This window comes from Mesoplodon bidens (assembly GCF_964165515.1).
Source record: "Mesoplodon bidens genome assembly, chromosome: 3".
Taxonomy (NCBI): domain Eukaryota; kingdom Metazoa; phylum Chordata; class Mammalia; order Artiodactyla; family Ziphiidae; genus Mesoplodon; species Mesoplodon bidens.
In genome coordinates, this window is record NC_138178.1 from 44,587,161 (window position 1) to 44,611,696 (window position 24,536).

At 36.8% G+C, this 24,536-nt stretch overlaps 1 protein-coding gene across 1 annotated transcript in view; it reads left to right on the plus strand.

The window, feature by feature from the left end:
* Nucleotides 1-24,536, plus strand: part of UNC13C (unc-13 homolog C) — a gene marked incomplete at its 3' end in the record, with an annotated part of 599,652 nt that overhangs the window by 218,928 nt on the left and 356,188 nt on the right. Inside the window, exons 6-8 of the mRNA XM_081228462.1 lie at nucleotides 4,219-4,297; nucleotides 6,485-6,556; nucleotides 19,950-20,169. Coding sequence (XP_081084588.1) covers nucleotides 4,219-4,297; nucleotides 6,485-6,556; nucleotides 19,950-20,169 — 371 coding nt within the window. The remainder of the gene's footprint in view (nucleotides 1-4,218; nucleotides 4,298-6,484; nucleotides 6,557-19,949; nucleotides 20,170-24,536) is intronic.

Genomic DNA, 24,536 nt, shown 5'->3' on the forward strand with positions numbered 1-24,536 from the left:
AAGATAATTAACCCAAGTCAAGGTATATAGCCATATACTTTTATACTCAGATGTTATTAAACTCAGTAAACTTCTTTTAGTATAATTATGCAAAGAACTAAGGAATAAAACCATGAAAAATATGAAGACTTTTTAATAGAACAAATGTTGGATTAGAACACATTTCAATTTAGCCTGTAAAATTATATCCATTGTCAATTATATGTGATCATTGACGTTCCAGATATTTCTGTAGATCTCCTGATCATTTGTAATGCCTGTAGTCTAAAGGTCTCCTTTTTTCTTGGGAGAACACTTGAATAGCTGGAGAGGAACCACTTGGGAAGAATTGGGACTATCTTATACAGTAATAGAGTGTTTCTAATTCGAAGATAATACCCTTAGAATAAATTTTTTTTAATTCAAATACTAGCAGCACCTTTACTAGGACAGGCCTCTGATTTCCTCCTACCAAAAAAATATATATATATTGGTTATTAAGAACACGAGGTTTGAGGCAAGACACTCCTGCAATGGAAATCAAGCTCTACCAGATATTTCTAGGCCTGGGGAAATTGCTCAGTTTAAGGTTTATTAAAGGTAAAATGGGATTAATGGGAAACCTCAACTCGTTGTAAATGTGGAATAATGTAATCATATAAGCAGTAGAGTATGGTAAGCCAAATCCTGGCAGTGCTAACTCTGACTTAGATAATGACCTTTGGGATGATTCTGAACTATTCTATGCTTCCGTTTCCTCACTTATAAAATGAGAGAAATAATTCTAGTTATACCTTATTGGATTTTTTGAGAATAAAATGAGGTAATGCTTGTAAAGACTGGCTATGATGGATAGCATTCTCTCTGGCTCCTGGTAAGCGCCACATAAATATTAGCTAGAATTAGCTAGTTTGCTTGCTACAGTTAAAGATGGCTTAATCCAATCAGCTATACCAGAAAGGGTTGAAATCAAACAGCTTCTTCCCTAGAATTAGACTTCCCTTCAGAATTACTTGTCTGCTGTTGCCTGTGTTGATGACTCGCTGTGACCTCCTGATCATCAAGCCTGGCTCATTTCTTTAACGGATATCCATGAACTTGACCTCTTGCCTATAAGGCAATAATTTACTTACCTACTGTTCTTTCCAGGCTTCACCATTTTTTTGTTATCTAATCGCTCCCAGATCTCTCCTGGTTAGGAAGTCTCTCAGTAAATATTACAAAAATATTTGTGTAGAGCTTCACAGTATTCACCAAGCACTTCTCTATTCATGAGGTGAGGCTATTAGGCAGATTTTTTTTTTTTAAGATTCAGGTTTGAAATAAAAGTTTTATTATTACTTGATGGATAAGCTCATTAAAGTATACATTTATACAAACTTCTTATAGTAATGCTGAAAATGTAAAATTATAAGGAAACACAACCTGATAAAGAACATTATGGGGACTATCTGTGAAGGTTAAGAGAACATTTTTATTGCATTACAATTTAAAAATATAGGTTTAATGAAAGTAAATGACAAACTCAGAGGGGACAGAGATGAATTTTGGATCCATGTCTTCTAACTTGGGTTCAAGTTTGGCCTGGGTTCTTGGATATCTCTGTTCTGATGAGAGAAGCATAAGGGTGAAGTGTGAGGTTCAAGAACATATATATGTGTAATTGATTCCTGAATTTGTGAAAATATGAGGCTGCTCAAAATTCTAGGCTGGCTTGGGAATTAAGTTCCACAAGAAGGAAAACATAAAGAAAATAAATAATTTGTTATTGATAGGAAGAAAACACATAACTCATTTATATAACACTTGGCAGTTTATAAATCATTTTCTCAATTGAGAAAATTATCACAATTTATCACCATTAAAATTATCATCATTATCACATGTGTAAAGAATGTGTTTCTTTACAAAGTTATTAAAGTAACTTCAAAACATTTCAAAACATTTGGAGGCAGTTAGTATGATTGCTATGTAATGTGGTGGAAAGACATTTATTGATGAACATTTTATGCCATTATTATTCTGTTCACAGAGGAGAGAAAGTAGAAACTGCTTGGAATCAGAGCCTTAGACTGGAGCAAATGAAACTGGAAAAATCCTTTTAGGAACCCACTCGCATAATCCTTTTCCCATATATTTGATGTTTGGGATGTGGGAGGGTCAAGGCAGGGAGAAGGCAAGAATATGGAAATAGGATAGGAGGGAAGCAAGGTGTCACACAGAGAGTAGTAGTCTTTCTGAAGATGAGTGTTGCAAAGAAAAAAAAAATTCACTGCCCTTTCCTCCTCCTATACTCTGCAGTTTCTTGCAATTCATAAGAAGATGCTGCCAATGATTCTTTTGTGATTGCAGTTCTTGATCTCTGACTGTCACCATGACTATCACAGCCCTTAACCTACAGAGTGTCAATTGGCCTTATTCTAGAAAACGATGGAAGCTGTATTAACTCCTTTTTCACAGGTTCAGTGGTGGACTACTTAAGTGTCATCTCCCCCTACCACACACTGTCTCCCCTCCCATCTTTTATTCCTTACCCCTCTTCTTTCTTTCCTCTTCCTTGATCTCTGCCCCACAATTACTCTTGTCCTGTATTCTATGATCTACAGGTAAATTTTAGCTCAGGTGTGTGACCTTAAGTATATTCTGTTCATCACTGACATCCTTCTTACCCATGTGCAGTGGTTTTAATATTTCACATTTATTACTGCATTTGGTCCTCCTTTTCAGACATGTACTTTATGGCATTATTACTATTTATTACCATCTTATCTTTATTAATATTTTGCTTTTATTAATATTTTGTATATGTTGTATGATGCATTTTTGTAATTTGTCCAAGATCACCAGATTGGTACAACTGGAAGTATTTGAATTAAGACTGTGGCTACTAAGAGAGATCCAATAAGACAAAGGTTTCCCTTTGTTAAATTAAGCAGCAGAAATGAAGAAACAATCTGTGTCAGTGAAAACTGGACAGTAAAATGCTGATAACATATTTTTGGCTGTTGTAGCCTATTCCAGTGGCAGAGCTGCCCACCGAAACCCAGCAGTATGAATTGTGGTGTTTCTGGTGCAAAAGCTGACTCTCAGCTAGAGGTTAGTAGGGGTTTTGCAGTTCAAGTGAGTGGAAGGAGTAGCTGTCATCAATGACGTTAGCACCTTTTTGGTTGTATAAAAAGAGTAGCTTTAATGCAATAAAAAATCAAATTCAGGGCTTCCCTGGTGGCGCAGTGGTTGAGAGTCCGCCTGCCGATGCAGGGGACACGAGTTCGTGCCCTGGTCCGGGAAAATCCCACATGCCGCGGAGCGGCTGGGCCCGTGAGCTATGGCCGCTGAGCCTGCGCATCCGGAGCCTGTGCTCCACAACGGGAGAGGCCACAACAGTGAGAGACCCGCATACCGCAAAAAAAAAAAAAAAAAAAAAATCAAATTCAATCTATTAAAGTTATTTTAATAAGCATTAATATTAATATATTTTAAAATTAGTTTAAATTGCAAAGATGGCACATGCTTATTATAAAAACATTGGACATTAACAGATTTATAACATAGGGAGAGTCTTCTCTTTTTCTATCACCCAGTTTCTCTCACTCCACAGAGGTAACTACGGTTTACCAATTTGGTGAATATATTTCTAGAAATTTTCTGTGTATATATAAATGCACATACAAATGTGGGACCATACGAAACATAATAATATGCAAACTTGCTTTCTGAACATACTATAAGTATTTTTTCATATATACACATATATTTACCTTATTCACTATAACGATTGCATCCTTCCCATTGTATAATATACTATAATTCATTCAATCAGTATACTGTTGTTGAATATTTAGGTTACCTAGCTTTTGTTGTTACTACAAAAAAAAAGTTGCAGTGAACATCCTTGTATAACAAATTATTATAATCTTGTGCATTTATCTTTAGATAATTCAGATAAGTGGAAATTCTTGTACTGGAATAATCACTAATATTTTAGATGTGTCTATAAATCCTTGAGATGCCACTTTGGAGTTCAATCTGTGAAGATGCAATATACACAAAACATAGTATTTTTACAATAAAAGTAATTTTTTTTTTTTTTACCATTGCAGACAGACCAAACTTTCAGCAAAACTGGTTTGGTTCTGTTTCTTCCTCGAGGTGCAAAGTTCAATATACCTAACAATTTCAATTGTCCTCTTATAAAGAGTCAGTTAACCATTAAAATCATTCCTTTTTCCCCTCTTTCAGAGCCGGGTGGGGACTTTATGGTATTGATAGTATGCCAGATCTCCGAAGGAAAAAAACTCTGCCTATTGTACGAGATGTGGTGAGTCACTCCTGTTAAATTCATTTTGACTGCATACGTTGTCTTTATCTTTATTAGATGTCATATTGTCCTTCTCATTAAATGCCTAGCCTGTAAATATTTCATAGAATAAAACACAGAAGAAGCTGGATGCTAGCAAGTGTTATATTTATTATTTCTTTAAAATCTATTAGAGGGAGGAAATAACTCTAACCTTTTGACAACTTTTAATATCAGTTGAAATTACAAATTGAGTTAAAATGGCCCTATAATTGAGCAGAAGGAAGTCACACAGCATGCAAAGTGGGCTGCTGCAACTGGGCTTTGATGATCACAGTTTACTTTGCAGTTGAAGGCTAGATTTGACAGTCTTCATCTTAACCTAGTAAACTTTATGCTTTACGAAGCATGCAGATAATATTAATCAGTTCCTTATTCTCATATATTAAGATCAAGTCTAGCCAAATTAATAAGCTGTTCCACTCTCCAAAGAAAACCATGGCTTCCAAGTCATTAAAACCTTTATTGGCCCTGAACATAACTCTGAATGACAAACTCTCCTATAAGGAAATATGCTGGGGACTGCTTAGAGATGCAAAGAATTGATAATAGTCTGTATTAAATTCTAAAAACAAATAGCCCATCAACATGAAAAAGAAATGTTTTCTGTCATTTGCATTGTTTTCATGTTTTTCTGGAGGCTTATTCTTAATAGTTTATTAAATGAAAATATATTTTCCCTCAGAGGAACTGAAGTTTTCCTTTTAGCAACAACGTACACAATTTCTTGATACCAGTAATTTTCAATTTTGCTATGAAAACCTTCATCTGAAGTTCATCACTTTAGTTTTAAATTAGGAAAGACAAAATCTTGCCTGGAAAAATCTTATGCTGGAAAGCATGATATGTCTGTACAATTAGCTCAGATTCCTGCCATTATAGTGTGACGTTATTTTTAAGTGTTAGGCTTATTTAACATTATTATACTCTTTTCTTACCTGTCGTATGTCTAATTATTTATATTTTGTTTTCTCTGTCACTTGGACACTTCAGGCCATGGTAAGTGACTTTCATTTTATTTAATTAATATTTGACAATCTTCTCAAATGTACACTGCTCTTATTCATGGGATCAAAGAGAGCAAGATGGGGAAATAAAAAGAGACATATTAGAATAAGAAGTTTGGGTTCTCCAAGATTTAACATCTAGTTCAATTCTGAAAGACAGACCAATTTACATAAACAACAGGTACAAATACAGACTAAAATAAAATAAAAACATAATTTTAAGGACAGTAGTTGTCAGAGATGGAAGATCATCTTTGGAGGTAAGTCCTCTGTAAGTTTACATGGTAGGAGTGGAGATGGTAGGAGTTTATAAGTGAGGAGTGAGTCACCTGCTCACTTAGGACTATACTGAACCTAACTGGGCACAATGGCTTTGTAGTTCCAAGGAGATATATTTCTGACCAGATCTATTATTCCACTATGACTTCCCTTTGTTCCTAATGGGAGAGAAGATTTAATATTCCCATATAGAACTCCTGATTTCCAGAGTTCTCTATAGCACCATCGAGTATATTATATTGTATATGTTTCAGGTGGGAGCAGCATAATGGTTCTATTTTACAGGGGAAACTAAAGGGATGTGACTCTTATTTAAAATCACCTAAGTTACCAACATTGAGTGAAGAAAACAAGTCTAATGATGATTCTCAATTGATAAAATGGACACTTGGAAGAAAATATTCTGGCCAGATATGGAAGCATATTTCAGGGAACTATGGACAACTCAAGAATCATCTAGTACCACTTGTGATTCAGGGCTATCAGACAGATCAGCTGGCTCTGTATCAATGGTTATGTTTTATGAAGGAATGTGATTATGATCGTCTTGGGGAAAAACAATGTCCTAGAAGCCTCTTGCCAGCCTAGAAACCTTGGGCTGCAAGCCTGCCTTGCTGGGCCTCAGTTTTATCATCTGTAAAATGTAGAGCCTAGGTTTGATGATCTAAAGGGACCTTTTTCAGCTTTAATGTCCTATGATTCCACATTCTGGATGAACTGGCTGACTACTGAAAATGGTAGGTCCCTATTGACTAAAGTGTGAATAGTGATAGTCTATACTTTTACATTTTCACCTTCTGCTGAGTAATAGGTACATAGCAGTCACCTCATAATTCTGTGTTTTTTTGGTTTTTTTTTAAAGACCCTGGCTGCCCGGAAATCTGGACTCTCCCTGGCTATGGTGATTAGGACATCTCTAAATAATGAGGAATTGGTAGGTGCAGAGAGTCACTTACTAACTATGCATTGATCATAGTCTGGGGAAAAGCATTCTGCCTGGGCTGCTTGTTTGTTATGTTCATTCCAAAGCTCTAGGAATAATTGGGAACATGGGGAAAGTCTGACCCTAAACAAACTTTCTCAGGGCCTCAGCTGCATGATCATACAAATTATCCTGTGCTGCTCAAATATGCATGCACCTTCCCATCTTTACAAATGCTATTTCATCCTAACACAATTTGCTTGTTACTGTCCACCTAAAAAATCCTGCTAGGTTTTTACATAGTTCACGTTTTGCTTCCTTTGGGAGGCTTTCCCAAACACCCTCCTCCCCTTCTGGCTCAATTATTAGCTTCTTCCACTGGGCTTTTCTAGCATTTAATCATGACCTCCATAGTATAGTATGGTATAGCATGGTTAAGAGTGAAGGCTGCTTGGGGTGAGTCCCATCTTTGCCACTAAATTAGCATTGTTATGTCTGGTAAGTTATGTAACTTCTCTGAGCCTGAGTTCTTTCATGTGTATAGTGAGATGATAATAATACAGAAGATTAAGAGAGTGGATGAATATTTAACATGCTTACACAGCCTAGGGTACAGTAAACAATAAATACAAGCTGGTGTTCTTATTATTTTTGTTACTACGGTTTGATTATTTTGCATAAGCCTTTCCTTTTAGACTCCATGAAAGTAGCACTATATCTTGTTTGTTGTTCTTGTTAAATATTTTCATCCCTATTGCTTAATACACTGTCTGACATAAGATAGATGCTTTGTCAATTCTTGTTGAATGAAAGAACCAGCCTGATTAGAAGGTACAAGTAGGTCAGGGATTCTTGAATTTGGTTCATTAGAATCAACTGGGGGAGCTTTAAAACATACTTATGTCTGAGTCTCACTCACATGGTTCGATTTAATTGGCTTCAAATATAGCCTGGATAGAAGAGTTTTGTTTTGTTTTGTTTTGTTTAAACTTCCAGGTGATTCCAATGAGCAGTGAGTGTTGTGCCATGGTAACTGCATCCTGCACAGCCATTTGCTGGGGCTTTTTTTTTTTTTAATTAATTAATTAATTTTTATGGCTGTGTCGGGTCTTAGTTGCAGCACTTGGGATCTTCGTTGAGGCATGCAGGATCTTTCGTTGTGGTGCATGGGCTCCTCTCTAGTTGTGGTGTTCGGGTTTTCTCTTCTCTAGATGTGGCATGCAGGCTCCAGAGCGTGTGGGTTCTGTAGTTGTGGCACACGGGCTTAGTCGCCCTGCGGCATGTGAGATCTTAGTTCCCTGAGCAGGGATCGAACCCACGTCCCCTGCATTGCAAGGCAGATTCTTTACCACTGGACCACCAGGAAAGTCCCTCTGCTGGGGCTTTTATCCAAGACAATTTATCTGTGCCCTCCTTTATTGCAACTATGTACTCTACCTCTCCCAATTTTTAGAGACTTTGTCATTCTTAGAGAATAAAAATGTGGCCACTATTATTACTTGTTTTAAATTTCTACACATTTGCCATTTAAACACCATTATTTATATTTATTTTTCATTCTCTTCATCCTGTCATTGTCATCTTCCACCCAAAGCCAACCTTTCCTAGGTGTCTATCAGCAAGCCGCCCTCCCCAACCCAATCAGCCCTTAAGTACTACATCAGCAATAGTACATGTCCCTTTGAATATCTGGGTGCTACAGCAAGTTCAGAACATTTTTTATTGTACCATAGGATTTTTAAAATATGGCTGCTTTCCCAAGGGCTTATTCTTATCTACTGGGTTTATGATGCCATGTAATATTTTCACTATAGTTTGGATACGAGAGAAAGTAAAAGTTCTCTGGTATATGAGAAAGCCTCATAGTGCTTGCCGAATCTCAAAGTATCCAGTCTTTTGCTTTTGAGGAAATAATCAAGATGGAAGGTTTTTATTGATAGACTCCTATCCTTTCTTATATTTTAAAATTTGCTATTTGGTTTAACGCACAAATACTCATTCCTATGAAAAGTGAAGAGGAAAACGACAGAAATTAGAGGAATGCTACTACATTTTCTGAGGCTCTGACAGAGACCACACCCTCACTTCATAGTTAAATTAGCTATTGATCTACTGTTCCTTTACTTAAACGTATCATTTTGCTTCTTTAGTTTCAGAAGACCTATGTAGAAGATATTTCTGTTTGGGTGTTGAGTGGATGAACAGAGTCCATCATCAGCTCCCTCTAAAACTCATAGAGCCCGTGTCCCTGGGGCCCATGTCTCAAAAAGCAAATGAAATATGACTTCTGTACAACAGGCATATTAAATGTCACTCTTGACAAGCTGTCACATTAAGTCATTACATGGGCAACTAACATAAATGCTGGAGCAAATACTTTCCACTTCCCAGTTCGTGAGTCCCAGGCACCCTCAATGTGAAGCATGAAATGTTTGCCTTTACATGAAGAAAAAAGGCTTGGCCATGCGGAAAATGGTAGCCCTTCTATTTGAATTAAAGAGATGTGGTAAAAAGCTCAGTCATCTCTTCCAAGGAAGGAAAGGGCTATAAAGTCTGATGCAAGATGACAGTGGGTCAGCCAGCACCACCTCCACTGACATACTGTTGGCAGTGGGCAAAGTATTGCCAGGCGCCCCCTCCATCACCAATTCTCAGTCACCACAAGGAGCTGCTGGGACTGATTGGGCATCTCCGTCTAATCAGCCCTTAAGTACTACAGCTTTGAAATATTCCCATCTGGTTTAATAACACCAGACAGGATAACAATCTAGTATCCATATACCACAACAATAACCTGCCTGGCACTACACTGCGCAGCTTTGTGCTTGCTTTCTCAGTGTTAGTTTCCTAGGTTTAGACCCAAGAGTAGCACAGTCAAAGTAAATCCATTCACTATTTCAACAAATATTAATTGACTGTCTTCTGTGTTTCAGGCATTGTTTCAGATTTTGGAAATAAGGCAGAGAACAACTCATTTAAAAAACCCTGCTGTCATGATGCTTATAGTGAGAGAGGAGCTGAGATACTATGTTCTGTACCCACTGTTGCTGTAGTTCATAATGGAAGCTTTTAGTAGGCAGCGGTATTTAGACTAAGACAGGCTTAGATGATGGTTATGAGAAACTCAGGTAGAGTGAGGAATCCAAATCACCAAGGCTAAAAGAGATTCTAGAACACTGTTTGTTCTATCTGGGTTGATGTCCATGTTTTGGAGGCTGGCCTAAGGGCAGGCTTATAGGGGGTGTCAATTCTCATAAAGGGTTGATTTGTCTAGGAGGATAGAGGTCCTTCTTCCAATAACAGGATTCAGGCCAAGGAAAAGGGACTGGCAAGAACTAGGTGTGGGGATAAACAGGATATCAGACCTGGGTCCTATTCCTAGCATGACCTAGAAAGATACGTGGAAGGAGGAAGCAGGTCAGAACACCTGTCTGGTGCCTGGGGTTCAATCTGGAAGTTGCAGGCTCAGTTCACCCAGGGATTCCGGACTCCCGCTCAGGAACAGGAATCCTTTCATACCATGTGAACAAGTGATGAAGTGAAATGGCCTGAATTTGAATCTCAGCTCCACCTCTTATTGCCTTTGAGAGTTCATTTCTTATCAATATGCTTTGTCTCCCTGAGACTTGTTTATCTCATCATTAAATTAATGTAAAATACTTATCTCACAATGAGAGAGAATTAAAGAAATGTCTTGCCAGGCACAGCAGTGGCAGTCAGGGCAGTGGGACAGGGACTTAGGATGAAGTATCCAGAGTACCTGCTAAGCTCAGTGCCTCCCTGTCACCTTTGCAACTGAGGGGCAGATTGCAGGGAGTACTGACAGGGGAGTCATCAGCAATGACACCAAATATACAGGTTATCTCTTGTTTACAAGTAGTATTGCTATTGGTGCTGCTTCTTTCCTTGTTCAAGAGAAGGAAATCATGGTCCTTGGCTTGAGAAAAATGTTGGTCCAAGTCCACCATTTACTAGCTGAGGGAACTTGGGCAAGTTACTGAAATTTTCTTGGCCTCCATTTTCTCATATGTTTGCTAATTATGTAAGATTTTTGTACCTATATTCATTAGTAAAATGGCCTATGGTTTACCATATCTTTGAACAATTGTGGCATCAAGAATAAACTAATTTTATAAAATAAGTAGCGAAGCTTTCCTTTTTCACTTCTCTGGGGTGATCTGCATAAAATAAGTGTTGCTAACCTTGAAAGACTGACAAAACTTGCCTCTAAAACTGTCCGGTACATTTTTTTGTTTTTGTTTTTGATTTTTAGGGTGGTTATATGACTACTAAATCAATTTATGTAGTATAACAATTCTATCCATGTTATTTAAACATTTGTTCTTGAGTCAATTTTAATCATTTATATTTTTTCCAGAAAGTTATCCTTTTTTCTAAATTTGCAAATTTAATACCGTCAAATTGTTCATATAATTATATCGTTTATAAAAGCTTGTGTTGTTTTCATCTTATTATTTATTTGTATTTTTTTATCTCTTTTATAGAATCAGTACTGCAAGAGATTCTCTGGCATTTGTTTTGTTGACTCCATATTTTGTTTCTTTGTTTTATATTTCATTTATTTCTGCTCTTATTCATCTTCTACTTTTTATATTTTCTCTGAGCTATTTTTCTAACTTATTAAGTTGAATATGTAGTTTGTTAATTTTTATTGTTGCTATTAACTAGTGCATACACACAAAATAATATCTACAACATAAATGAAGAGAGTAAATAACAGTACAAACACCTTATATCCATCATTCAGCTTTAAAAAGAGAATATTTCCATCCCTTGTGTATTCCTTCCTCATTTTCTACCTCCTTCTAAACTTCAAAGATTTCATGTCTATCATTTTGTTGCTTCTGTTTATATTTTTACCACACTTGTATAACCTAATTTTCTTGTTGTCTTTTCTACCAAATGCATTTTAAATTCTTCTTTTTCCTCTCAGCACACTTTAGCTGCATCATACAAGTTTTGATATATAGTGCTTTTATTGTTGTTGAGATAGAATTATTTCATAAATTGTCCAGTGATTAATATTTTGACTCATCAGTTATTTAGAAAGTATATTCATTAATCTTCCAAAGATAAGGGCTTTATTTTTGTTACTGCATCGTGTTCAGAGGACGTGGACTGTATTTTCAGTCTTTAGTATTTAATTGAAGATTGCTTTATGGCTTAGTACATGATCAGCACTGTAGATATCCCATATGAGCTTTTACTGTTCAGTACATAAATTTTGGAACTTCTATATCCCTGATAAATTGTTTCTTTCAACTTTTGGTAACAATCCTGTTAATTTCTTGCATGTTTTTTCCTTAAACATATTCTATGTGATATTAATACAGCTCACTGAAGTAATTAGGTTAATATCTTCCTTGATAGAACCTTTTCTAGCCCTTTCTTTAAATCTTAATGTGTTTTATGCATATCTCATAAAAACAGATAGCTTAGTTTTAAAATTCAATCTCAGAATTTGTCTTTTTATGGTTAGATTCAGTTTACATTTACTAAAATAAATTTGAGCTTAGTTCTATTATTTTTAAATGTTTAATTAAAATACTTTTCAAATTTTAAAGTTGATCAATAATTCTGTCCTGAAAAAATATATAAAGATCTGAAAATGCTTAGTCTCTGATTACTACCCTCAGTGCCCACATTAGGTAGAAGGCAAGTCTAAATGTCCTATCTGAAAATGGTCTGAAAACCCAAAGATCCAAGCCCATGGAGTTTAACTGGATCCCAAACATACCTCTTAGGTTTCCACAGAATCTGCTTTTTTAAATCTGTCATTAAGTCCCATTTATTTATTTATGTATTTAGGTGCCTGGGGAATCTTTCTTTGAAGCCCTTCTACATAGTAAAATGTTTTTTTCCAACACTTACCTAGTGGGCTATATCAACTTCATTTGCCAGGTTTCCAGATCAGTTTTCCAATAAACAAAATGAATATACTAATATTTCTAGAGGATTTGGAGGGGAATCAAATGAGATAACAGACAGCACTTCAACCATTTTGGATGCATAAATATTAGTTACTATTTTTATGATTATCTACTTTCACTACACAGCTTTACATAGCTACATGATTGACTTTCTTGGTTTTACAAGAGAACAATAGAATGGGTTCCCTTTAAGAGGGAGGGTCACCCCTTTCCCTCTCTCCCTTTTATAATATCCTAACCCTTCTTCCTGTTCTTTCATGGCCTCTGTCAGAAGATTTATAAGAACTCAGTCTCTGCCCCAACTGGTAAGAATTAGACTTTCCAGATTAAAATGCCTAAAGTTTCTCCCAGTGGAGAAATTCAAATTATTTTTGGCCGCTTATATTTAATAAGTTACTCATCTCATACCACCTTCTTTATTTGTATATATATATTTTTTTCATTGAAAGTTTGAATTGGAGAAAAAGTGATACTTATATAGTACATGGACAAATTTACCCTAATTTGTTATCAGATAAAGTTCCATGTCATGTATTGGCATGGAACCATATTGTACTTCAGAGTGTATATACTATATTGTCCTCTCCTTAAATTATTGAACCATCTATTTTATCACTGTTCTACCCTCTTTATTTGGACTCAGTCCATAAGGTACTTAGGTCACTGGTAATTAGTACCTGTTATAAAACAATATAAGTAAAAACAAATTACTTACAGTCTTCCGTGTATAGGCACATAACTTTTAGTCTCTTTTAGCACTTTCTGCTACAAAAAATTTTACCCAAGTAATTTTAGCTTCTACAGTCAGTCTTATGTAATGATTAGTCTAATGAGTAAATCAGTCATGAAATTATGTCTGTTTTTATACTCAGGAACTTATTCTACCATTGTTCTATCCTCATGCTTATAACTAATTTCAAAGGTCACATTATACCTAATCTTTGCTCTGCAAATCTTTCTGATGCTTTTGTCCAGAAATAGCAAAATGATACTTAGAGGACAGTAAGTATAATTCTAAAATCATGCATCAAGTATGTGAAATATGCTTGAAAACAAGAAGCATACTTTTTTCCTGGAATTATCTAAATGTGATTGTTTTCAAGTATAGGAAAGAGACGGTTTACATAGTTCTATGAGGGAAGCCCACAGGATGCAGAGAAAAATAGAACTTCATTAGTTAAGTTGCTGGTTAACATAGGAGAGGAAAAAGGAGAAAAAGTATGTGGCAAATGGAGACAGTCAAGCTTCATGCCTGTTATAAGTGTTAACAGTTTGTAGATTGGAATTTTGGTGGTCCAAAAACACTGGTAATTGTTCCCTGCAGGAGGCTTGATTGCTTTATTTCTCGGACTCATTTTAATTTCCCCATGTAGTTATCAATAGAAAAGGCAATTCATTCCCTGTCCTAATTGTTCAGAAAGTGATATATTAGGGCAACTCACTTTAAATTCCAGTTTCTCAGAGCAGGAATTTTTAACAAAATCTATGTCTAAAATATGAGCATCCTCCTCTTTGTAGTCCAAAGGTTGTACTTGGCTACTAAGTCTTACCTGAGTGAGAGCAGAGTAATCATTTCTACAGATTAAAGCAGTGTTGAAACGATAAAAATTTCCTTACTTTCTGGAATCACACTAGTAATATAAAAATAATGTTTATTGTTTTTTTACTTGATTGCAAAAGCCTGATATTGTGGCTATAAATAGAAAAATTACTGGAAGAACATGCATCAAACCATACCTAACTTTGAAAAATTAAATTATTTTTTATTTTAATGCTTGTTTGGGTTTATAAATTACTCTTTCAGTGAGCATACATTTTATTATTATCAGAACATACATACATTTTAGCAAATAATATATGTTTGTTGTAGAAGATTTGAAAAGTTTAGAGACACTTAAAATAGATTAGCAGGAAGTCTCCCAAATTGCTGAATCCACTGTGTCCTTCAGTCCTAATTCCAGTAATTGAGCTCTGCTTGTTCTTCAGACCACCTTCTCCGTATGTCTAGTTCCTTGTTTACCTAGGCCAGAGACCCTCTCTTGATAACATAACCAGTTCCCATCCTTTCACATCAGCTTGGATCCTATTAGCTACACCCTATTAACTTTCTACCTACTCTAAGTACATGTGTGTGTGTATGAAAGTATGTGTGTATATATATTTTCTCTTCCCTTTAATCCAACTCTTAAAGGTCAGTTACAGGCTTCCATTTCCCATCGTCCGTGGCTAATTTTACTGTTTCCCCTTGTTTTCTTCTGATTTGTTTTTATTCACTGCCCGATATCCTATCTTTTGCCTTATTCCACAAAAACTCCACACTCTATGTCCTTATAATCTTGTTTGATCCGATCTTATTTTGCTGCTAAAAATACACTCTTTCCCCCAGTAAGCAGTATTCCCCTGAGACATGAGTCCCTTCTTATCAGATGTATTTTTCATGCTTTCCTTAGCTGTTCATTTCCTCAGTTTCTAAAGTGACCATCATTCCATCTTAGGCTTTGTTGGAATAAGAAATGTTTTCATAAGCCATTTATTTTATTTTATTTTTTTAACATCATTATTGGAGTATAATTGTTTTACAATAGTGCATTAGTTTCTGCTTTATAACAAACTGAATCAACTATACATATACATATACCTGCATATCTCCTCCCTCTTACGTCTCCTTCCCATCCTCCCTATCCCACCCCTCTAGATGGTAACAAAGCACGAAGCTGTGCTATGCAGCTGCTTCCCACTAGCTATCTGTTTTACATTTGGTAGTATATATAAGTCCATGCCACTCTCTCACTTCGTCCCAGCTTACCCTTCCCCCCACATGTCCTCAAGTCCATTCTCTACATCCGCGTCTTTATTCCTGTCCTGCCCCTAGGTTCTTCAGAACCATTTTTTTTTTAGATTCCATACATATGTGTTAGCATACAGTATTTGTTTTTCTCTTTCTGTCTTACTTCACTCTGTATGACAGACTTGAGGTCCATACACCTCACTACAAATAACTCAATTTCATTTCTTTTTAGGGCTGAGTAATATTCCATTGTATATATGTGCCACATCTTCTTTATCCATTCATCTGTTGATGGACACTTAGGTTGCTTCCATGCCCTGACTAATGTAAATAGACCTGCAATGAACATTGTGGTACATGAATCTTTTTGAATTATGGTTTTCTCAGGGTATATGCCCCATAGTGGGATTGCTGGGTCATATGGTAGTTCTATTTTTAGATTTTTAAGGAACCTCCATACTGTTCCCCATAGTGGCTGTATCAATTTACATTCCCACCAACAGTGCAAGAGGATTCCCTTTTCTCCACACCCGCTCCAGCATTTATAGTTTGTAGATTTTTTGATGATGGCCATTCTGACTGGTATGAGGCGATACCTCATTGTAGTTTTGATTTGCATTTCTCTAATGATTAGTGATGTTGAGCATTCTTTCATGTGTTTGTTGGCAATCTGTATGTCTTCTTTGGAGAAATGTCTTTTTAGGTCTTCTGCCCATTTTTGGATTGGGTTGTTTGTTTTTCTGATACTGAGTTGCATGAGCTGCTTGTAAATATTGGAGGTTAATCCTTTGTTAGTTGCTTCATTTGCAAATCTTTTCTCCCATTCTGAGGGTTGTCTTTTCGCCTTGTTTATGGTTTCCTTTGCTGTGCAAAAGCTTTTAAGCTTCATTAAGTCCCATTTGTTTGTTTTTATTTCCATTTCTCTAGGAGGTGGGTCAAAAAGGATCTTGCTGTGATTCATGTCATAGAGTGTTCTGCCTCTGTTTTCCTCTAAGAGTTTTATAGTGTCTGGCCTGACATTTAGGTCTTTAATCCATTTTGAGTTTATTTTTGTGTATGGTGTTAGGGAGTATTCTAATTTCATTCTTTTACATGTAGCTGTCCAGTTTTCCCAGCACCACTTATTGAAGAGGCTGTCTTTTCTCCACTGTATATTCTTGCCTCCTTTATCAAAAATAAGGTGACCATATGTGTGTGGGTTTATCTCTGGGTTTTCTATCCTGTTCCATTGATCTATATTTCTGTTTTTGTGCCAGTACCATATTGTCTTGATTACTGTAGCTTTGTAGTATAGTCTGAAGTCTGGGAGCCTGATTGCTCCAGCTCCATTTTTCTTTGTCAAGATTGCTTTGGCTATTTGGGGCCTTTTGTGCTTCCATCCAAGTTGTGAAAATTTTGTTCTAGTTCTGTGAAAAATGCCATTGGTAGTTTGATAAGGATTGCATTGAATCTGTAGATTGCTTTGGGTAGTATAGTCATTTTCACAATGTTGTTTCTTCCAATCCAAGAACACGGTATATCTGTTCATCTGTTTGTATCATCTTTAATTTCTTTTATCAGTGTCTTATAGTTTTCTGCCTACAAGTCTTTTTTCTCCTTAGGTAGGTTTATTCCTAGGTATTTTATTCTTTTTGTTGCAATGGTAGATGGGAGTGTTTCCTTGATTTCTCTTTAGCCATTTATTTTAGAGTACTTTTCAGCTTTGGTAAACACGTGCCCATATCCCCAAAAATCAAGAATGAATAAACTCATTATAATTTTTTGAGACTGGGGATATGTACCCTGTAGTGAATTACCTAGTGTTTTTCTCCAGCTTCTCCAGCTTTCACATGTTATGGTTTATTCTAATGCCCCATTCACTTGATTTTCAATGTGCTGTCTAGTAAATTTTCCATGTTTTTTCTTTTTGAAATTAGCTTCACTTCTTCTTTTCATGAAATGGACCATCCCTCTTTAACCAAACCAAACCAGACATTTCAATGAAACCTTCTCAGCTGTCTTTCACTTGCTTTCCTTCAGCCTATTTAATTTTTTAGCAAGTGGTCCTTATATTTATTACTCCTACTGTAGCCTAAGGATTTAGAGCACTGACTGTATGTCACTTGAATTCAATAAAATGAAAGTGGACATAGGGAATTAAAGTGTGTTCATCATCAAATTTAAATTATGCAGATAAATTCATGTTCAAAATCAACCCCTTGCCCAGCTCTGCTTTCTAAATTAATATGTATTTCTCACTTGCGTTCAGTAGCAGACTGTTCTATTCCCACCCAGTGTTCCAATGAGTTAGAATTGTTGTTTTCCCCTACTAAGACAAGAAATTATGCAATCGCAAATATACCTAAAGTCCATTCTTTTTTTTTTTTTGGCTCAGCCAAAAATTTTGTATTACACACACACACACACACACACACACCCCCCACATATACACATTACATGGTCCTCCAGCCCCTCAGCTCAGCTAGAACATGAAACTGTCTATGGAGAGCTGATTGTAAATCTGTTATGCCAAGAATCATTCAAGTCACTCTGATGATATTGAATATCACTCTGCTAGGCAGTAAATGGGAAGCAAAGATGCATAATGCATACTTATAATTTTAAAAGAACTCTTAACAGTTCTTTTCAAGGCAAGGCATCTTCATTAGGGAATGAAGCCAAGAGATTTATTGGCTCAGACTATCTTTATTGAAAAGTGATGGATCCACTTGTTTTGTATATACAAACCCTAACACAGGGGTCTTCTACTTGAGAAATTCCCATATTGTGAACATACTGTTGCTCCATAGACTCACTTGAAATATAAAGAGCTTTGGCCAGCCCCTCATGGAGTAGCAAGGGTGGATCTTGCTGTTCAAAGGCTAGAAAAATTTTTTAGTAGTGCTTAACTCCCTGGTAGGGAACCTCCTTCCACCATTAACAAACATATTCTGGGAAAATACATAATGAGGGGAATTAAAGGGAAATATGCTGTTACCGTACTATGGACTTGAAAAATAATGACAAGTTAGCCATTTCAACACTGTGGGAAGACATTCTGAAATGAAATTTAAGGATGATTAATGCAAAATACAAGTGCTTCCTTTTTAGCATTGCTTATCAGCTAGACTCCTACAGGATTTATGTAAATAACCATTCATTATGCCTCAGGTAGTTGTGGGAAGTTATTTGTAATTGTAACTTCAGAGAGTGCTAGTCTTTCTACCAGGACGTCACCTGAATAGTGGGATATGACAATCAAATGGACAGACACATCCAAACAAGACTCCACTATCAACACTAATACTTAGTATTTTCTTTTACTTTTTTTTTTTTTTTTTTTTTTTTGCGGTTCACGGGCCTCTCACTGTTGTGGCCTCTCCCGGTATGGAGCACAGGCTCCGGACGTGCAGGCTCAGCAGCTATGGCTCACGGGCCCAGCCGTTCCGTGGCATGTGGGATCTTCCCGGACCAGGGCACGAACCCATGTCCCCTGCATTGGCAGGCGGACTCTCAACCACTGCGCCACCAGGGAAAGCCCATACTTAGTATTTTCTTAGTGTTTGAAGTCTATGGACTATATTTGTTACCATCTCACAGTCTGATCTTCAACATAATACGGTAGATAGGTAGTACAGGAAAGTGAGGATTAGAGAGTTTAAGTCTCTTCCTAGATCACAAGACTCTTAAGTAACAGACATTCATTCATTTCAGACACAAAAAATGTGTTGTACCTTTACTATGCCCAAGGACAATGACAGGCACTGTTTAGGCACTAGAGAAATAGGGAAGAGAGCTCCGGCCTTCTGAAGCCCATTTCATATGTCACACGATGAGACCTGTGATTGTGAACTCAGGCCTCCTGGCTCACTCTACCAACAGCTTCCATGTGCTATTGAAAATTATCTCCCTTTAAAATATAAAGCACCATGGGAGAGTGCCACATTTAACCTTTATCTACTACTAGGGCTTTCTTATCAATTAGTTGATGAGCTCCTTCCTAAGGAATAGGTGATGAAAGCAGTTCGCTGTGGAAAGATCTATAGAAGACGTGTACTTTGGGACTGGTGAGGGGTGTAGTGTTAGAGAGGGTATAGAATCAGGGAGATGAGGCCTGGGTAGAATATAAAAGAGGGGTGGGAGTGTTTCTAGAGGGTTAAAATCAGCATTGAGAATATTTTCCATTACTTCATAATTTTACCAAGAACCAGAAGAACCAATTTAGACCAAGAATAGTAATATAAATTCCTTTTTTTTTTTTGAATTGATGTTTCCTGAACACCTATCTCAAGCCAGAGACTAGGTTAGGCTCTGAGGATTGATCCAGAAGTGAGCACTATGTTCATCATCCTTGCCTTCATGGAGTTCACAGGATAGAGGGACATAGTCATTATCAAGTAACAAGAGCTCTGTGCTGCCATGAAAGAAGCTTACACAGCAGGGAGCCCAGTCCAATGAAGATTAGGGAGGTCTTTGTGTTCAATTCAAACTGAATTGGGCCCTAGAACACTGAACAAAGAATAAGTGTGCAGAGTTATTTTGATGACTGCCCTCACTTAAATCAATAATCAAGGGGTCCCCTCAAAATAGCATTTTCAGGAAAAAGTGATAAAATGGTTTGTTTTATGATGAAATTCTCCAGATCCACTGATGTGGCTCATGTTGGTTACTTGTCTCATCTTCACAGAAAATACATGTCTTCAAGAAGACTTTGCAGGCACTGATCTACCCCATGTCCTCCACCACCCCACACAACTTTGAGGTCTGGACGGCTACAACACCTACCTACTGTTACGAGTGTGAAGGGCTCCTGTGGGGCATTGCCCGGCAAGGCATGAAGTGTTCAGAGTGCGGAGTGAAGTGCCACGAAAAGTGTCAGGACCTCCTGAATGCGGACTGTTTGCAGAGTGAGTATTCGGTTAGGTGAAGAAGCAGGTGTGCAGAGCTGGTCTTACCCTATGCATTTTCAGCTCTTGCTAATCCTCAGCAAATCCTACTCACCCCCCGCCTATTCATTCACACAAAGATATGCATACTGCCCGCCAAGTCATGTAACTGATTGTGTCTTCCTACACTGTTGACCTTGGCACTTTCAGATTCCTCAGAATAACTACCCGGAGTTCAGTGGCACTCGGACCAAGTAGAAAACTTCACAGTGACTTCCAATCTTTGTTCTCACTTTTATCTCATAATAGCCCCACGTGGTCAGTGGGAACATGTAAAGTCACATTCCTCAAACAGGGGTTAAGACACACCCCTGCGATGAAAGCAACTGGAATTCTTTTCCAAGCCTACTTGACACCTGCCTTCTGCAGGCAAGAGCCATGCTCTTTTGCTGTCCCTGTGCAGCCCTTAGAATTGGGAGGTCTTGTATTTGATGTCAAAGACAAATCTAACTTACCAGATAGGTGACCCTGGGCAAGTTTTTCTAAGTTTTCAGGGCTTCATGTTCTTCCATCAAATAAATAGGCACAATAAAATGTACCTCAGTGGGTTATTTCGAAAACTAAATGAAGTAGTTGCTGCTAAGAGTCTGTCACATAGTAGATGCTCAATGAATATTAATTGCCTCTCCATTCTTTTACATTTCTGAATAGGTACATGTCACTTTGACTGTCATGACAGGTTATCTTAAATTTTCCATTTCCCCAAAAAAAACCCTTTATACTGGTACTTTAGATTAGGTCCTGAAATGCCAAAACATCATACTCTAAAATACATATTATTGGCTTTTCACTGCTGGATTTGTCAGTTGACCTTATCTAACTAAAAAACACTGCTGAACAAATCTATTTAAACATGGATTTTCATTTTCAAATGATTTTTTCACATCTAAATATTGTCCCCTTTATTCATTCTTTATAGGCATGCAGTCATTGTAAGGTACATAGGTTGCCTGAAATTGAGGGAGGACAGAGGAAAATGTCAAAATAAAGATTAAATCAGAAATGCTGGCACAGCTGGCTCTTGCAGTAACAGTCACACATATTGTACGCTTTCCTCTACCTGATCAGTATTCTCCGTACACAGTCAGGTCAGCCTAAGACTGTTAATGGTAATGAATGTGTTTTTTGAAACAAAATAGTGCCCCTTCTTTGAAAAATAAAAGGCATATTTAGGAATGAGTGCTTAGAAGAAGGCAGATTGACTCAATATTACTCAGCCAATTTACTTGCAAAATCTCATAATGCAGTTAAAATTCAGTCTACCTGTTTAAAAACTGAATTGTGAACAGGCATCTTAAGAAACAATCACATTAGGGCAGTGACATTTTGAGAAAACAGGAAAAATATTGCCATCTAGAAACAAGTGGCTTGATTCCCTTAAAGAAAAAAAATGATGCAGATAATACCTAAGAAATGAGTTAATTCTTCTTTAAGTCTTTCAGAGAAGAGAGATGCCACCCATTCATTAAACTTTAGAAACACTTACATAGTCTATTTCCATTTCTTGGTATTATTGGTATTGGTATTATTTGGTATTGGTTAAATACACTAGGCAAACTTTGCGCTGAAGTTATTCATTAAAATGCACATGTAAATTGGAAGAATCAAAAACAGTGCAGAAAAACTGAGGGTAGACATGTATGCCCCAGGAAAAGGATATTTTCCTTGATCACCCCTCCTTATTTTTCCTAAAACCCATGTTCTCACCTTGAATGGAAAGAGGTGTTGCTAATACATGAATTCAACTTCACCGCTTGCCACAATAACTATCAATAAAATTTAAAGTTGTCCCTACAAAATCAGTGACATTTCCTTAAGAAATTTCTCTTTTCATTGCTTTAAGCAAGAAATTTGCAATGTGACATGTTATATGAAATACTTCCATGTGTGCCAAAATTGAAAGAAAAGGAGAGAATAAAAAATTAAGAGAAATCAGAGTTGGAAAATACAGCTAATACTGCCACTTGTAAGCACAAGGAAGTTCTTTGATTTCCTTCTCCAAATGGTCATTCAATTTCTGTTTGAGCAACTACAGAGAAAAGTTAACACCTTGGCAGGCAGCTTAATTTATATTAGAAAATTCTAGCTTAGAAAATAAAATTTGAACCAACTCTTGCCTTATAGCAAATTCTTTTCGTTAAGCCAAATCTTACCTTTGGAGAAAATATTTAATAAATTGACTTCTATCATATATGATAGTTTTTCAAATACTTGAAGATAATAGTCTTCTTTAGGTTTCTAGAACCCTCATTATTTTCCTAATTCTTTTCTGAAGACATTTCAGTCTGTCAACATGCGTACACACATACACTCAGAATAAAACAAAAGGAAAAATAAGTCTATATTTGGGTCTGACTAATGACCTATACAAAATAAAGGGTATTTAAAGTTACTTCAAATTAATTTGAGTTTGGTATTTCAGTCCCATCAAGTTTTGGGTCTGTGACTTACACACTTGCAGTCAAGGGAAATTAGACCACGTAATAATATCCTACTCACTGTTCTAGTACCTCCATGCAGGTGCAGAGATGCATGGAAATAGGTTAAGAAAACAGCCTCATCTCAGCTCCTGTCTAATTGATTCTACTTGGTGGTTTCTACACTTCACTGCCTTCCTGGCCTGAGGCTAACAGTCATGTGAAGTGGAAGGTAGGAGCAAAGGATAGCAAAGGAAAACAGAGCAATGCTTGAGAGAAGAGCACTGATCTGTCATACCCCTCTCTGTTCCAGGCCAGTAGCGGTGGATAGAGCTCACCTATTTTTCTTGAATTAACTAATTTCTGTCCTGTTATTTGAAATGCATATACTCGTTTTTGGAAATGGCATTTAGTGATGGAAGAATTGAAACGCAGTTAATGGAGGAGCAGTTTCTGACCCTGAATGATATTCATGTAACCCATAAGGACCTTGTCAAAACAGTTATGGTGGCAGTTTTAAACTAGGAAAAAGTGAAAAAATGTGTATGTTGGCTGGGTTGAGGTTGTATGCAGAGTGAGACATATGTAAAAAGAGAGATCACATATAAAATATTTTCCTTGATTATCTTTTTACAGTAGAAAAGAGATAACTTCAAAATCAGAAAAATATGCAAATAACCATGGAGCCTAACCCAACTGGCTAGTACTTTCTTACACATCTCCAAAGAAGAAATCTCAGAGTCCCACTGAAAAAATATTCTGCCTAGTTTTAATTCCTAACTGGAAATTTCAAGTATCTGCATAAAGAAAGTATTTCATCAAGAGTTCAGGAAAGCAGCATCTTGTGAGATGTGCTATTTTGTTCTGTTTCCCACTGACATTATGTTAAGCTTACATGCACTAATTACTAACCATTGTGAATTTGTAACATTCACAAAATCTGGCTAGTGCACGCCTGTCTGCAAACTAGATACTGATTTTTTTTCATATTTGTGCTACCACATTTGCAACCACACTATCTTAAGACGGTCAGTTATTTGTATATGTTGAACAGCTATGGGTGGGAGTGTTACTCTGGGCTTTCAGATCTAGAAAGAAAGTAATCAGTGTTGTCCCTGGACTCAGACATATTTTCTAAGCCTTAACTCAGGTGAATAGATATAAACACATATGTTAGAAACTTTTGACATTCTACTCTGTCAACAGCAATTATACAAAGTATGTTTATGTTATGAATATACTTAGGAAGCTTGTTTAGAAGTAGGATTTTGTGTATCTACTGCTATAGGGTGGAGACCAGTCTTTGTTTCCCCATAATTTAGCACACATTTAAGCACAGCTAGCTGCATAATAAATGTTGGGGAAGCAACAAATGAAGGCATGCGAACACAATTAGAAATAGCATGAAATGGTTTAAAGATCATCCTTCCACAGAACCGTAGATCATTAAGGGAGCCTTTGAGATCAGTAGATTGGAGAACCCGATCTACAGATTTTACTTAGTTCAGACAGTTCAGTATCTTGTCAAAAAGAATCGAATGGTAACATAGGTAGTGTTACAACTAAGGTCTCTGAACTCCCAGCCTAGTGATCTCTCCTAATTTATAAAGAAATATGCAAAGTGGACCCTAAGGGGAAAACGGAAAGTTGTTAAATTTTATCTCCAGTGCTTTCCCCCCTCCCTGTCTTTTAGACATTCTGTGCTGCCCAGACCTTGGCTTCCCAGCGCTCCCGATCATGACTCCTCAAGGCCTCCCTCTATGACCAACCCACCAAGCTCGGGGTATACCCCCTCAGTCCACCGTCTCCAATCACAACTCACTCACTACACTGACTTTTCAACACTAAAGAGGAAATGATTTGATAAGTTAATTTGGATAAAAGTGGAATCAATTGTTAAGTTAGCTTAGT